Raw genomic sequence first — 14941 nt, forward strand, 5'->3', positions numbered from 1 at the left:
TTGCAAATTAACTAACACCACCTGCCTGATTAGAGGTGGTAGAAAAAGCCTGCCTTTGAGACAGGAAGTGACTCCTTAGCTCTGACTGAGAGCTGACCTTTGGAGACAGCACATGTCGAGCTCTGCCCAGCATAGCTGATTGCAAGACACCAAATAAGACTTCTAAACCTGGATGCTGATATTTTCTGTGCACGCACGGGTGCGGTTCCAGAAGAGCAGAGAATCTTACTCTACAGCAGCTAACAGATAAGACTTTCATTATTAAGAGACTGCTTATATCTGCTTATTTTCATGCTATATGTTTTGGGGCTGCGAGACATGCTTGACTTAGGGAGTTGTGAATTAATTGCATGGTATTTTCACTAGAGATACTCCCAAGTGAATAGAAGCTTTCATCCCCCTGTGTTTGGATGATTTCCTTATGAAAAGGAAAAGGCACAATAAAGCCTATTATAATTTCACATTATAAAGACTCCAATTGTGTACCTCTGTGAACGTCCGCCTACACAGCGGTTATTGAGCTAATGTAATCTAGCGTCCGTGAGAAGGGGCGTGTTGACTCTCATTGGCTGAGAATGCCGATACGTCATTGCTGAGAGAAGGAACTGTGGGTATTTAAACTAAGTGATTTGTTTTGTTTACTATACTCTTTGACAAAGACCCTTCCGGCTAAAATGCGTCAGAGTCCTTGCTGTGCTGTTTTTATGTGCCAATAAATATTTGTACCCAGTACCCTGCAATCTTCGGTCCCACGTTTTTTCAAAGGCAGTTGCACCACCATCCACGACTTCCTGCATCTTAAAAACACAGGTAACATGCCTCAGATCGTTGCCAAGGAGCACCTCAGTATCCAACACAGACAATACCCCCACCTCCCTCAAGGCCCGCCCCCCAGTCCAAAAAAAACCCCGGAAACTTGGAGTGACCGCGGTCCTCCGATTCTCCCCGTGTTTCCCATATGCCGAGTCCCATATGCCAGGCCTCCCGGTCTAGCGTATAAAAGACACGGATGGTCGGGTAAGTGTCTGGCACCGTAACCACCTTCTCCCAATTCTGCAGGTGGGAGACGATGAACCAGATTTAATGGCCACACCACTGGACGGTGAGCCGGAACAACCCAAAACCATCAATGAGGCTATAGAGGATCCTTGGGAAGGACCCTCTTAAAGGGGATCCCAAAATACTAAGGCACCTCCCGGAGGAGCCACAGGTAAAGGGCCCCAACAAACAACGCCCCCTAGGGTGGCTCCAATGAACCAACCTCTGGACCCCAGAAGCCAATGCTTATTTCCACAAAGAGGCTTTTCAGAGACATTTATACTCTCAATGGGAGAGGCTGAGCATGAGGGCTTTATACATTACTCCCCAGAGGGAGTAGAGCAAGAACTTCGCCGAAGCCAAAGAATGAGGTACCCTCCCAACCGGGTAGCCTACGACTCATTTGGGGCCACCCCCTATGAGGCTCAGCAGTGGTCTCGGAGTAAAATACACTCCATTATTGTGATGTTCACTCAAATGTACAATCTAATGTAAAACCATGCCATGTGATAAGATGTACTCATGTTAATGCATTTGTATTGTGTAAATAAGTGTGTATATTGGTATGTGTTACGTTGTTCCAAGCGGGGACATTGGGTTTTTCACCAGGGGGAGAATGTGGCCCAGGTCCCCCTTGGGCTTCCCTTAGTCCCCTTCACCTCCACTCATCTCTGCTGCGAATGAGAGCGCTACTGATAACGTGGGTGCCGATGTGGGCATGCACATAACTCCGATGAGGCTGAGGAGAGTAAGGGGGCCACCAGAGTGGCGAGCTCCACTCCCGAACAAGTACTCATGGCGCCGCCATCTTGCCTCTGCGCACGCGGCAGCCAATAGGAAAAGGCTGTCTGTGGGGACTATATGTCCCATGAGCCTCTAGGGCAGAAGTCACGTGGCGTGAACTATCCAATAGGGCTGCTGCAATTGTGGTTAAAGGAGAGAGGCAGTTTGGTGCGAGGGAGCTTGCGCTGACAGTTATGACAGTTATGACAGTTATGACAGTTAGACAGTTAGACAGTTAGGCAGTTAGGCAGTTAGGCAGTTAGGCAGTTAGTGAGTGATTCAGTGATAGCTGGGACAGCAGAAGGGTAGGGTGTGTGTCTGCAGGGAGTCAGTGACCCACTGCACTAGGCCAGAGACCCCCTTAGGCTCTAGCTATGTCCTTACTCCCCTCAGCTTGTTGTTGCTACAGGGACAGGCCTATGGATAGGGGCACTGCCCTGTAGTACTAGAATGAGGGACACATTCAGGACGCGGCTGCATTCTGATCTCAGGTGATCTGGCCCAGACAACTGCAACAGAGAACATTTCATACGGTGGTATAATCAATACAGGACCCACCCCACGTAGAGGCGGAGGCTTCGCGGTTACTGTCACTGGATCCATGGAACCCATGAGCATCACTGCGCGCCTGGGTGTGGACACACCTGGCAGATAGTGCACCAACCATACACGGGCTAGGGGGGGGAGAAGCGCTGTCTCACACACTTGGGTGGGTGATTGCTCCTGTGGACACTGGGATGGGTCGGTGCCTGGAGCACCTCAGTTCATTGGGTTAAACTCCACTGGAGTGTGGATACGGTCCTACGAGACCTGTGAGTGAGTGTCACCTTTATTACTGGTTCTTTGATGTGTACAGTAAACTGTTATGTTTTACCCATGTATATTCGTTATTGTTCTTTAACAGGGTCATTCCACATAGTAGAATCCCATTACAGGTGGAGGCGCTACCGAACACCAACTCAGGAACACCCCAGGTTCCCAGCAGTGGAGGCTCAGGTTTCCGGTGAGCCACAAGTATTGTATTGCATCACACATAACGTAGCCACACATCTCCCAGAGGGGCGGGGGAGTAGCGTTACATAAATAACACAATTCCATGGCCCTCTGATTACTTTAAAGGTTTCATCAACTTAATAGTCAAGGCTAGATTTCGTATGAGCTGACCCTAGCACATGACAGGGCTTCTACAAAATAATAAGAATAAAAGCATGCTCTTGTATAGCGCTGCTAGTTTTACGTAGCGCTTTACAGAGACATTTTGTAGGTCAGGTCCCTGCACAGTGGAGCTTATGTGACATGAGTTCCCATGGTGCCCCTTTCTCCCCTTACCTCCTGGCGTGCTCATGCCTACAGTAGCTGAGGCAGGGACAGGTGCGGGCCTGGGCACCACCATTTGTTAAATTCTCGCGCATGCGCAGTGGAATCCCCAAGTCCGACGGCCTTGTTGAGGTTGGCGTCAACGCAAGAGACACTTTGCGCATTCGCAGAGTGTCGGAAGACACCAGCGGCCTTGAGCGAGTTTGCGCATGTGCAGCAGGACCCCCAGAGCGGGTAGCTGCACCTCATTAGTGTTCAGTAGAAATGTTTATGATATAAGTGTTGTCCATGGTTATGCCGGTTTATATGCCGATAGTAAATTATTATTGTTTTACTACGTTGTTGTATATTTTTCATATATGTTCCTGCACGGGGTATTCCCACCTAGTTAGGATCCCGTGCAGGTGGAGGCGCTGTCACCTATCGAATCAGGTACACCCCAGGCTCCCAGCTGCAGAGGTCCAGCTCTCCTGTGAGCCACAGGTAACACACACACACCGTAGTCGCCTTATCACCCAGAGGTTGGGGGAAAGAGAGCTACACTTACAATCTACTTTTTGGTGCCTGAGGCACAGGTAGATACAGTAAAGTGACTTGCCCAAGGTCACAAGTAGCAGGTTCCCCTGCTTCAAACTCAGTGCCAGTCAGTGTCTTTACTCACTGAGCCGCTCCTTCTCTGAGAGCATGTAGTTTTGTTCCAAAGGAAATGCCATTCAAAGAGAAAATGGGGAGTTTAGAAAACAAGCGACAGTATATGAAGAGCGAAAAAATGCATGGAATGGACATGATAATGGTCTACCAATAATACATGGATATTTAATATTAAACCATTGATCGCCATTTTTCACACTTCAATTTTTTACTTACTTTAAAAGATCTATATTATTGTCCTTTCTTGTTCGTATTTTGAAATTTTGATGCTCTGTTTAAGAGATATTAGTATTTGAAAATATTAAATATCTGAAAGGTTAAAATAGAGCTCTCTCCAGATCGCAATGCAGTCTAAATGTTACCATGGTGATCTCAAAAGCTAGAGATAAAGTAAACCATGATTTTTAACACTAACAAAACATACAAAAAGAGCATGACATGCCCAAGGGGTAAGGGCATCATACATTATATGAGTTGAACGCATATCGGCTTTTGTGGGGGATGGGGGAATTTTTATTTTGTATTTTTATTAGAAATTAGAAAGTGCTACAAAATCAGTTCAAGGTATTTCATATCAGTTGCTGTCTTCAAAACTGAGGTAGAAGAGTATCGTGTCTATGGACAAAAGTTTCCCAGTTGCAAAACAAGCAAAAGATTCTCTTGGTATCCTATGGGACTTAATTTTTTTTTATTCATTTGGTTTTGCCCAAGTTGAGAAGCCAGAAAACTGATAAATAACACCTTATGTTGTTTATGCACATGACAATAAATTAAAGAAGAAATAACATGATATAGTCCGGGATGACAAAGACCTTTAATAATCATGTCTGTTATTAGATTATTGGATGTGGTAACAATACCATTTTGCGTGACATTTTGAAAGACTTAAGCTTTGTAAAGTATCCTTAGGGACAAGGTTCCAGGTGGTTCCACAAATAATCAATTAAAAACAGGAGATATTGGGAAACTTGTAAAAAAGCAGCAACTTGGTGAGTATTATTATAGTGGAGGAACATTAAGACATAGATAAAGAAGCTTTAGTGCTATGTTCATGAATCTCTGATATTTGACTAAACATATTAGACAAAAATCTATTTTAAATGTAGACTGCACATATAATTAAATATATATTTTTCAGAAATTGTGGGAAATCTGTAAAAAAAATGTGCAATTCTCTGATTCTGCACTCATGTATCTGGGAATTAATATAGAAGCCATATGCTTAAACAATGGCATACTATAATTTGTTAATATATAATGACTGCCCATTCATACTTTAGCCAAGTTAATGGCAAAGTATACCGCCATACACCCTCCACTACAGCTCTGGACGCCACCTTTAGCTATAACTTAATTAACTGATTTAACGTTAAGTCCCTGCTCTAACCTTAATAGTAATGATGATCACTAATTATAGTTAACACAATTCTCTTTCAGGGATCAAACATTACAATGTGACGTTATTAGTCTTTAAATAAATGTAGTAAGGCATAATTTAGGCTACCGTCACAGTAAGACACATAATGGAGTTTTGTGGATCTGGCCCTAAAATGGTTGTACAGTAGCACAATATTCTCCCTATTCTGACATTTATGTAAAGATTTTTTTCCTTCAAGTCTGGAGTATTTAGCCTCTTCTCTGAGTGGAGTTTAAATAAATTTAAAATAAATTTTCGTAACTAATGCTAAACCAACTAAAACTGTTTCCTGAATATGCAGAAGCTAAGAATGTACTTAAAAGTTTATGCTTGCAAATATTGAAAATCTGTAATCTGTTTTATTTTTTGTGAAGGTTTTTTGGTGGGCTCATAAAAGATATAAGAAGAAAGGCCCCATGGTACTGGAGTGATTTTTATGACGCTCTCAACATACAATGTCTCTCAGCTATTTTGTTTATATATTTGGCAACCGCCACGAATGCTATTACTTTTGGTGGAATGTTGGGAGATGCTACTGATAATATGCAGGTTTGTAGTTTTCTATTTGCATTCGGCTTCAATTTCAGTTTACATTTTCTTCATGTGTTTCCTTGACTCATTATTTTTCATTACACATGTTGATAGAAAACGGTTGGAAACTATAAAATGTACATTTTAAATAAACAAGGGTCTATTTATTAAATCCACAAGACGTCAGGTGCACCAGTGTTCCATTAGCTAGACAAATTGGGACATTTCTCTAGGCCAGCGAGATTTGGTGGCCATTTTTATTTCAGATCGTCTTCTGGTCCTGCACTTCTATGATCTGTGCTTTGCTATGTAATCTGTGTTATACAGCAGGCATATGCTGAAAGGTATCCAAGTTAAAGTGGATATAAGCAAAATTTTGATCCATTATGAATGCTTATGTGCATGTCATTACCCCAAACCCTTGGCTACAGTGGGAGCTGTATGCAGTAAAGCAGGTTTGTGGACCTGTCCAATATGTGAATGTGCTCATTAGTGTTTCTTATCCTTACTCTATATGATCTGGGAACAAGGAGAAAGTACATTTCATATGAGCTATCATATAAATGAATGTGCAATTGTAAATGTGGGTAGCATTAAAAAAGCAGGCAGCATATACATTGATTGTAACAAATTAGGCCAATTTAGCCTAGATAAAAGTTGTATTGATTGGAGGAGTCACAGTACTGTATACTGGTTTCAGTAGTACAAACTGAAACTACATTGACACATTCCTGTTGTAATGTTATTATAGAACTTAGAATAACAACAGATTAAACTGGACACAGGTATTTCTCACTATTGATCTTGGCATTAGTAGAAAGTCAGTATCTACCTCTGTGACTTCATCCCACCATACTGGTGGGATAAACTGGTTAGACTTCTCAGAGATCTCTACTCAACTGCAGAATATTTTCCTGCCAACCAACATTTCCATGTTTGGTTTGTACAGAACTATTATTTTAACTGTGTTGCCTAATGTTACACATTTACCTACTGTTTAATAATAATAATAATAATAATCATAATCATAATATTAGTAATCATAATAACTTTATTTCATATAGAGCTCATAGATGTATGAGCCATCCCTGGGTGTTCCAGCTACTCCTACCCTAGCCACTCATTCCCATTCCCTTAAAGGCACAGGGGCTTTCCCATTAGTGTCCTTTCTGCCGTTCTTGTAGGGTATGCTGCTGATTCCTTCTGCCCCAACTCTAAAATTAATGTAGGAGATGGTAGCTTTCCAGCAGCATCATGCTGCCCTCTTCAATAAGGGTAGAATTTGGCTGATCTTTTCAGGGATTATAAATTCATTTCAGTTTCAGCAGCTGTGTTTTCTGACCGGTTTCTCTCAAGGTAAGTTTTACCTGTGCCTTGTGCTGCTGTACATTCTTCATGAGTTGGAGGAATTAATGACTTTTTGGTCTTCCATATATCTAACAGAGCCCTAACTTTGGCTAGCAAGGGAAGGACCAAGCTATCTAACTTATTTATCAGTGTATCAATCGTGTGGCAGCTTGTCAGCACCCTTTCTGTTTGTGTAGTTGTAACCACTCCAGTTGACTTGTTAACATCACTGCTGTGCAAGGCTAATTCCTGTAATAGATAGTAGTTACTGTGCGCTGATCCCTAGTTCTCCTAGTAGCAAATATTGTTGGTCTCTCCTGCAGCTCTCCAAATCTCCCGTGATCAGCGGGGTCAAATTAGACACTATAACAAACAAAAAAGAAAAGTGCAAATGAGAGAACTATCAATATCAAATTATAGTGTTTTATGTAAATAAACACTTGTGAAAGTGGGTAAAATAATACAAGTAAATAATTTAGGGTTCAAATGTCAAATGAGTTTTATTGCATTCGAGTGCAAAAGGAGACCGCTACCAGTAGCTGATCTGCCTTATAACCAAAAAAAGCATATATTTGTATACAATTTTCTATTACATTTGTCCCTCCCCTAAGGGGTGAGCTTACTAAGTGGAGAAATACAGTTTTTTTTTTTTTTAGACAATTAGCCTAAAAACACTTGTGCACTAAAAGACTTATACATCTTATACATGCTGTCCTGTCCTCTATATATTTTTGTCTCTATTTGGGGAGTGTGGTTTCCTGAGTAGACAGCATACATCATCAACACACCAAAAAACATCATCTGGCCTTGTTATCAACAAGCTAGGGAACAGGGAACCGATTCTTATTTCAAAAGACATTTAGCAATATTTTAGTGAAAATTAGTGGAGGCCTATCTTCCAAGAGCGAAAAAACATTAAATTCTTGCAAACAGCAGACATTTTGTTCAGCTTCATACAGACAAAATGGAGGCTCATTGTCAAGATGGTGGCCTCTTGCATTCACCATTGACCACTACTCCTTTGAACAATAGTCCAGGTATATCACAATCTTCTCAGTCCCCCCTATTTATACTTAAAAGATCAGTCTTTTCAAGGATAACTCTTGTAAGACATACATCCAGTGTGCTGAACATCCGGGTCCAAGTTAGCATACCTTTGATAGTACATGATGCTGCCACCTATGATATCAGAAAAAAGGTGGAGAATGACCTCCAGTATTCCAATGCTAAAACAATCATGTAGAGGTATATAGGCGAGTATACAGCCACTGTCCAGGTGCAACAAGGGAAGTGGTCTCAATGCAGGTATATAATAATAATGAAAATATTGGATAAGGGGTGGCTTCATGGTATAACTAAACCAACCGGGGGCCCAATAGCAGATGAAAGAACTAGAGGTACATGGTGATCTGACCGCAGACACACCACCTGTAAGCTCAATGCATGTCCCAAACTGCTGCCCTTAACTGACTCGTAACCATGCCACCCCATCAGCTGAGCTGTGTAGATGAGAGAGTCCCCCAAAACCTGTATGACATGCGGGTACACAGCTGCTGGAACCAGGAGAGCAGGGCGCTCCTGCGCAAGGCTCTAACGGGTGCTGCTACCGCTCTGCCGTCTGGCGCACGCACCAACTTCTCAGCCCGTCCATGTAGATGTCGTAGGGGCCACGTCTAGGGAACGAACAGCTGCGCTCTGACTGGGGACCCGGCATGCAATGCGCTCCGGCGCGTAGTTCGTCTGGATACCGCCTCTGCTGGATAGTGGTGATCAGCACCTACTAATGGTATGAGACCTCTGTGTGCTCCATTCCGAAATAGTGAATAAAGTAGAAAAAATGAATGGTCACTACTCCCTTGTACCGACACAAGCTTAGTAGATTAAAAAATAAATTTTATTACAAAAAAAGACTGGACATCATGGATAAGACCACTCTGACGCGTTTCATCCCGACACGGGCTATTCTACAAAGGACATACAGGCAGCCTTTGTTAAAGCTGATTCTATGGACAGAGATGTTCTTATTCGGAAGACTGGATCTAGATCTAAAAGATCAAAAATGTCATCATATAATACTACACAGAGTCCATTTTTTATAACTACTTATAGTTCACACTCATCTCAAATTTCAAAACTTGTATCCAAACATTGGCATACACTTTTATTGGATGATGATATTGGTACCTTGTTGCAAAGTGGACCTAGATTCACTTTTCGTAAGGCTAAAACTTTGGCCTCCCACCTATCACCAAGTCTTTTTGACTCTAATTCAAGTCTTCCTAATATTACAACTATACCAAAGGGTTCCTATAGCTGTGCTAATTGCTCTATGGGTCAGTATGCATTACCTGCAAAATGTATAACTTATGCGAATGGTGTTAAGAAGTACTATATTAGGAATTTTCTTAATTGTAACACAAGTTTCGTTGTGTATGTTCTTTTTTGTGTTTCCAGTGTCCAGACACTTCTCCCAGTGGCCTAGGGGGGGCATTGGAAATTTCTCCTTTTCTGCTATTGAACATGTACCCCGTCACCCCAGGGGTGGTAATAGGGAGAATATTCTAAACAAAAAGGAGATGTACTGGATATACACATATGGTTGGCCTTTCTCTGTGCAGACTAGTCAGTGTTAATGTGTCACCAATTACATATGTTTCTATTCTAATGTGATCATTGTTATCTGCTGAGTCTGATTTATAGCTGTCCAATCAGATCTTGGTTGCTTCTACAGTATATAGACGTGTCTGCTATCAGAGAAAAAATGTACTCTTTGATAAAGTCCCATGTCGGGATGAAACGCGTCAGAGTAGTTTTATCCATGATGTCCAGTCTTTTTTTGTAATAAAATGTATTTTTTAACCTACTAAGCTTGTGTCGATACAAGGGAGTAGTGACCATTCATTTTTTCTACTTTATGATATCAGAAAGGCAAAGTTCATCTCCACCATCTTCATCTTCTGAGTTCCATAGAGGGGGGCTGATTTCACTTGCAGAGGCAAACTGGTCATCAGATTCATCTGATGCTGTGAGGAATGGCATAGCTTGGATTGAGGGTGTGATACACCTTTACAGCAAGGCTTTACTGCATGTCACACAAACATACAATACAACCAAAACTGCAAGCACACAAACAAGACCATTCGTTATCTTCGCTCACAGGGAACTGACCCAATCGCTATTTCCCAGTGGATGCCACTGTTCTCCTCCCTGTTTTCTGAATTTCTCCTGTAGTTCACTTATGGAGTATAAATCATGCTGTACCTGCCCACTATGATCGTTGATAAAAACACAACACTGTTCCTTGATTAATACACAAACAGAAAAAATAGTGGTGCCCTTGCATAAATGAATAGTGATTAACACAATTAAAAATACAAATATCATAAATGATACAATATAAATGAATACAACCGTACGGTGATAGAAAAGGCTGAATATGATTCCCAATGACTGTGCCCGCCTCCAGAGAGGGGATGATGGGATCCAACCGTCAATCAGCACTTTAATACACAGAATAAATAAACACAGCAACATAGTGTGATATGGTTAACGTAATATATCCCTAAAATACAAGGGTTAAGGTGGAAAGGAATCAGAGTGTTAGAGCAAACGATTAAAAATGGGAATATTTAATACACATGAAAAACAAAAAACAATTAAAAACATGAAATGCCACAGTTCATGCGTCAGGCTCCTGTAGAATCCTACTTACAAGAAGCAGGTAGGACAGGTGCATGAGAATGTAAACATCCACGAGGAGTGACTGCCTCTCCGCTACAGATATCCTGCATGGGTATTCCTCTGTCCTACTCAGACCAGCTGGGTGGCTCGGTGGGATCTCCGTCTGCTTGGGAGTCGCTTATTGCCATCAGACCTCTCGTGCTCGCGGCCCAGGTACCTCTATCCGTAGTCTGCTCAGACTCTCTCGCTCTTGCGAGATGCTGCTGATGGTAAAGGCAGATGTCCGTATTGGCACCTCAGCTCAATGATGCTCGTAGATTGTTGGGATGTGCACTTGAACGCCAGGACGCAGGGTCTGTGACGTCATCCTACAAGTTTCGCGGATTGATCCGCTTCCTCAGGGGTATAATGAAGTGTCATATGTACATAAATAAAGACATACAATACAATACAATACAATGTGTGTTATATGGATTCAGGAAGAAAGCTCTGCCACTTTAATTGTTGTATTGGTGGTGAGTAGAATCTGGAATGGACCTCTCCACCATGGTTGGAGGGCGTTCTTGCATAGAAAGTGCTTGACCATTACCAAGTCGCCTTTATTGAGATGCTGCAACTTTACGTTGTCTTTGGAATTCTGGACAGCTTCCATCTGAGAGTGGAGAGATTTAAGAAATGTCATTAATTTCACAAAATAAATGTTGATCAAATCATCAGTCATAGCATGATCTTTCACCAGTAATTCTAACCATCCCACAGTAAATAAGCATGGGTCTGCCTATTAGAATTTCATAGGGGGTTAACTTGGTTTTACCTTGAGGAGTACTCCTTATAGACATAAGTGCCAAATTGCCCCAACCTGAAAACATACAAACAACAACAAGAACATATTGGTAATCCAGGCTGCGAGGCATCTCAATAAAATCAATCTGCAAAAACAGGCCAACCATGGTGCAAACCAGTCATGTCTGATGGATAGCAGCATACTCCCCCCTTATGCGAATGGGCTAAACTGTGGGCCATTCGCAAAATATATGGTTTCAAAGAGGCATGTAAGACTGGTTTGTTATTTGGGCCGTACCTGAAATCTCCTATCTATTGATATATCTATTTTGTCCAGTCAGCAAGTAAGTTCACAGTCAACTCCTTGTTGAAAATGGAGGTTATGTAAATATACATGCAAGGGTGAAAGCAACCAATTCTGCAATCTTAGCCAAATAATATGAGGGAAAGGAGTCGCTTTCCAGTTCTTGTGAATTGCACATAGTTTAATTTTTGAGCTGTTAAACTATAAAAGATTATTCCTGACTTTAGTCACTGTGTCTGTGTCAGTGATATAGGCGTGTGGTAGATAAGGGATCAGGGTAAATGCCCGTGCTCCAGGGTTAAGTCTGGTGCTGTTGTAAGCCACAGGACGCTGTCTGGAACCATGGGTCTTAGTTAGATTTATAAATATTATGCAGCGATCCTGACAATAGCCACCGTTTATGACATTCAAAGTGGGATTCCTTTGGAGAGAAAAAATGGTCAAAAGTTAAATATAATTGCACATTCAGTTAATATTACAGTAGACAAAAGATTATCATTCTGGGCGTATAGGACTACGCACCAATTTCCGGTACTGTAATTTCTTTGTGAAGTGCCGAGAACCTCTGCGGACAATGCTATAAAGAGGGGGGAAAAATTATTTCAGAGCTTCCTCATCCCTGGCATACAGCCAGCCTGGGCATTGCGCCAAATGTTCTTTGGGCCGTAGATAATTTACACATGGGCAGCTAAAAGTGTTAAAAATATGGCGCTTCTCCATCAGCCCTAAGGCAGATCAAATTTTTCATGGCATCCCAAAAATAAAAACAGGACTTTGTAAAGGCCACATACATTCTTGACATATAATTTGGATAGTTTATTTGTTGCTTTTACCAAAAAAAATGTTGTTATTATTTTATTTTTTTTCAAATATTCCCAAACATATCCTAACCAGAACAAATAAAATTGAATATATTTACTGGTTACACACAAACGAATAACACAATACAGAGACTATTCAAAATATCATTTCACACTTCACTCCAGCAAACTAATTTTACAAAAATAATAATGAAAAAAATAAAACAGACTAGCTTGATACTGCAGACTTTGTTAAAAAATGTCCTTCTCTTTCCTCATTCTATAATTAACCTGCTTTTGAAAGTATTGCGTTTCTAGTTAATTTTCATGTCTGGATCGTACAAGGAGGAGGGGGGCTGTTTGGGCTGATTCTCTCTTCTTTTTTAGATAGAAATAGAGCAGAAGGAGAAGAATGTCTCCGGTTTTAAGAAGCTCATTGTGAGCAATTAATTATATTCTTATTTTGTAAGACCTTGCAAGTTTTCTGGATAGTAATTTTGTGTAATATATATATATATATATATATATATATATATATATATATATATAAAACAAAAACAGAAAACAATGAAGTAGCGCCTCTAATATATCCTGACCAAAGCTATTAAAATGAAGAACTATATAACCTAACCATGATAACCATGAATGTGTCTAGTGGGGCGGTGTGATGATGGCTAATACACAATAATAAAAACCTGTGATCTCAAAAGGGATACAAGTGCAAAATGAACTAATTAATTATACACAGTACTATTTAATAAAGATGAAAAGTATATAAAATTATACTGAATAAAAAAATCTTAAAAAATGAATAAATGAAAAAACCTTAAAAAACCTTTGAAAAAACAAAGTCCTGTTCCAATGTCAATTGCATCTAGGTAATTGCAGCCCATTTCAAAGGGATCACCAATCCCTGACCAAATCTGTGAAAAAAAAAAGAAAAAAACAGGCGCACACCTAGTGCATTAACGTAATAAAATATATATTAAAGGAACATAAAATCAAACAAATGCCCACTCACAAGAGTACTGCAAAATAAAGCATTTATGAGATAGGCTCTCATGTGCCAACAACGCGGTCCTATATATATATATATATATATATATATATATATATATATATATATATATATATATATATAGCAACTGTAAATATTACTGTATGTTCATTTGCATGTCTTAGACAGGTCTGCAACCCTGTCTTTCCCCATTGTCACCCAGCATACAGCGCTTCCACTGCAGCAAGGGATTCTGGGAAATGACATGCAAATGAGCACTCAGTGCCACCTTTTGTCTCAAGCTCGTATTACACAAGCCAATCCTCAAGTCAATGCATGCTGTTTTAAACACAGCTTTTAGACAGAGGCTGGGATGAGATGCAAAGCCATTAGACCCACTCACATACATGTTTCAACCTTGATGGGTATCATCAGTGTGAGGCTGGTCTTAATGGCTAGCAGGTTTGAGACTAGACTAGGTAATCACCACTGTCATTAAGGTTATGGTGGGTAAAAAAAAGTGACAAAAACCCTCCACAGTAAAGCATAAAGCAACTGTAAATATTACTGTATGTTCATTTGCATGTGTATATATATATATATATATATATATATATATATATATATATATATATATATATATTTATTTATTTATTTATTAAACCAGCGTTCCCATGATTCAATTCTCACACGAAGGATTCATTCAGGAGAAAAAAATTGAGGTTGTTCAAGTCCATTTTTACAGTTTTTTGTCAAGGGCACAACAAATTAATTTGACGGCACCGAGATTTACTGTATCAGAACTTGACTTATTAGCCACTTATTGCCGTGGGGAAATGAAGGGTAAGACTTATTCTCACATACCTGAAAATCCAGAGATTTTATACTGCCACAGACACACAGGGATTTCTAGAATGTTAGAAACAAACAAGACAGTAAACGAGGTCACATAAGTCCCTTTTTAACACGCACTCATGGTGCAATAATGCATAATTTGGGGATGTAAATATCCACAGAGAATACTCAAGTATACCACCCAACCACACTTTAGAGGGCTAATAATGGTAACAGGATGTCTGTCCTGCTAAAAACAGAAAATAATACATCTTTAATAGTATAATCAACAACGCTGAAACATGTATGTACCAGTGAATTAAAAATAGGTATAAAAATAAATCCCCAGATGGGGAGGGTGCTAAGGAGAAGACTGGTAGTGGGGACAATAATAGCAATACTGCAAACAATAATATTAATGCCAATGCCAAGCATATAATAATCCATCAAGTATAACT

The 14941-nt window shown here is 40.4% G+C and overlaps 1 protein-coding gene across 1 annotated transcript in view; it reads left to right on the top strand.

The window, feature by feature from the left end:
* Positions 1 to 14941, top strand: part of SLC4A9 (solute carrier family 4 member 9) — a 461516-nt gene that overhangs the window by 197062 nt on the left and 249513 nt on the right. The window contains exon 9 of the mRNA XM_075601696.1: positions 5581 to 5755. Coding sequence (XP_075457811.1) covers positions 5581 to 5755 — 175 coding nt within the window. The remainder of the gene's footprint in view (positions 1 to 5580; positions 5756 to 14941) is intronic.

This window comes from Ascaphus truei, chromosome 5, assembly GCF_040206685.1.
Source record: "Ascaphus truei isolate aAscTru1 chromosome 5, aAscTru1.hap1, whole genome shotgun sequence".
In the NCBI taxonomy this organism is placed as follows: Eukaryota; Metazoa; Chordata; class Amphibia; order Anura; family Ascaphidae; genus Ascaphus; species Ascaphus truei.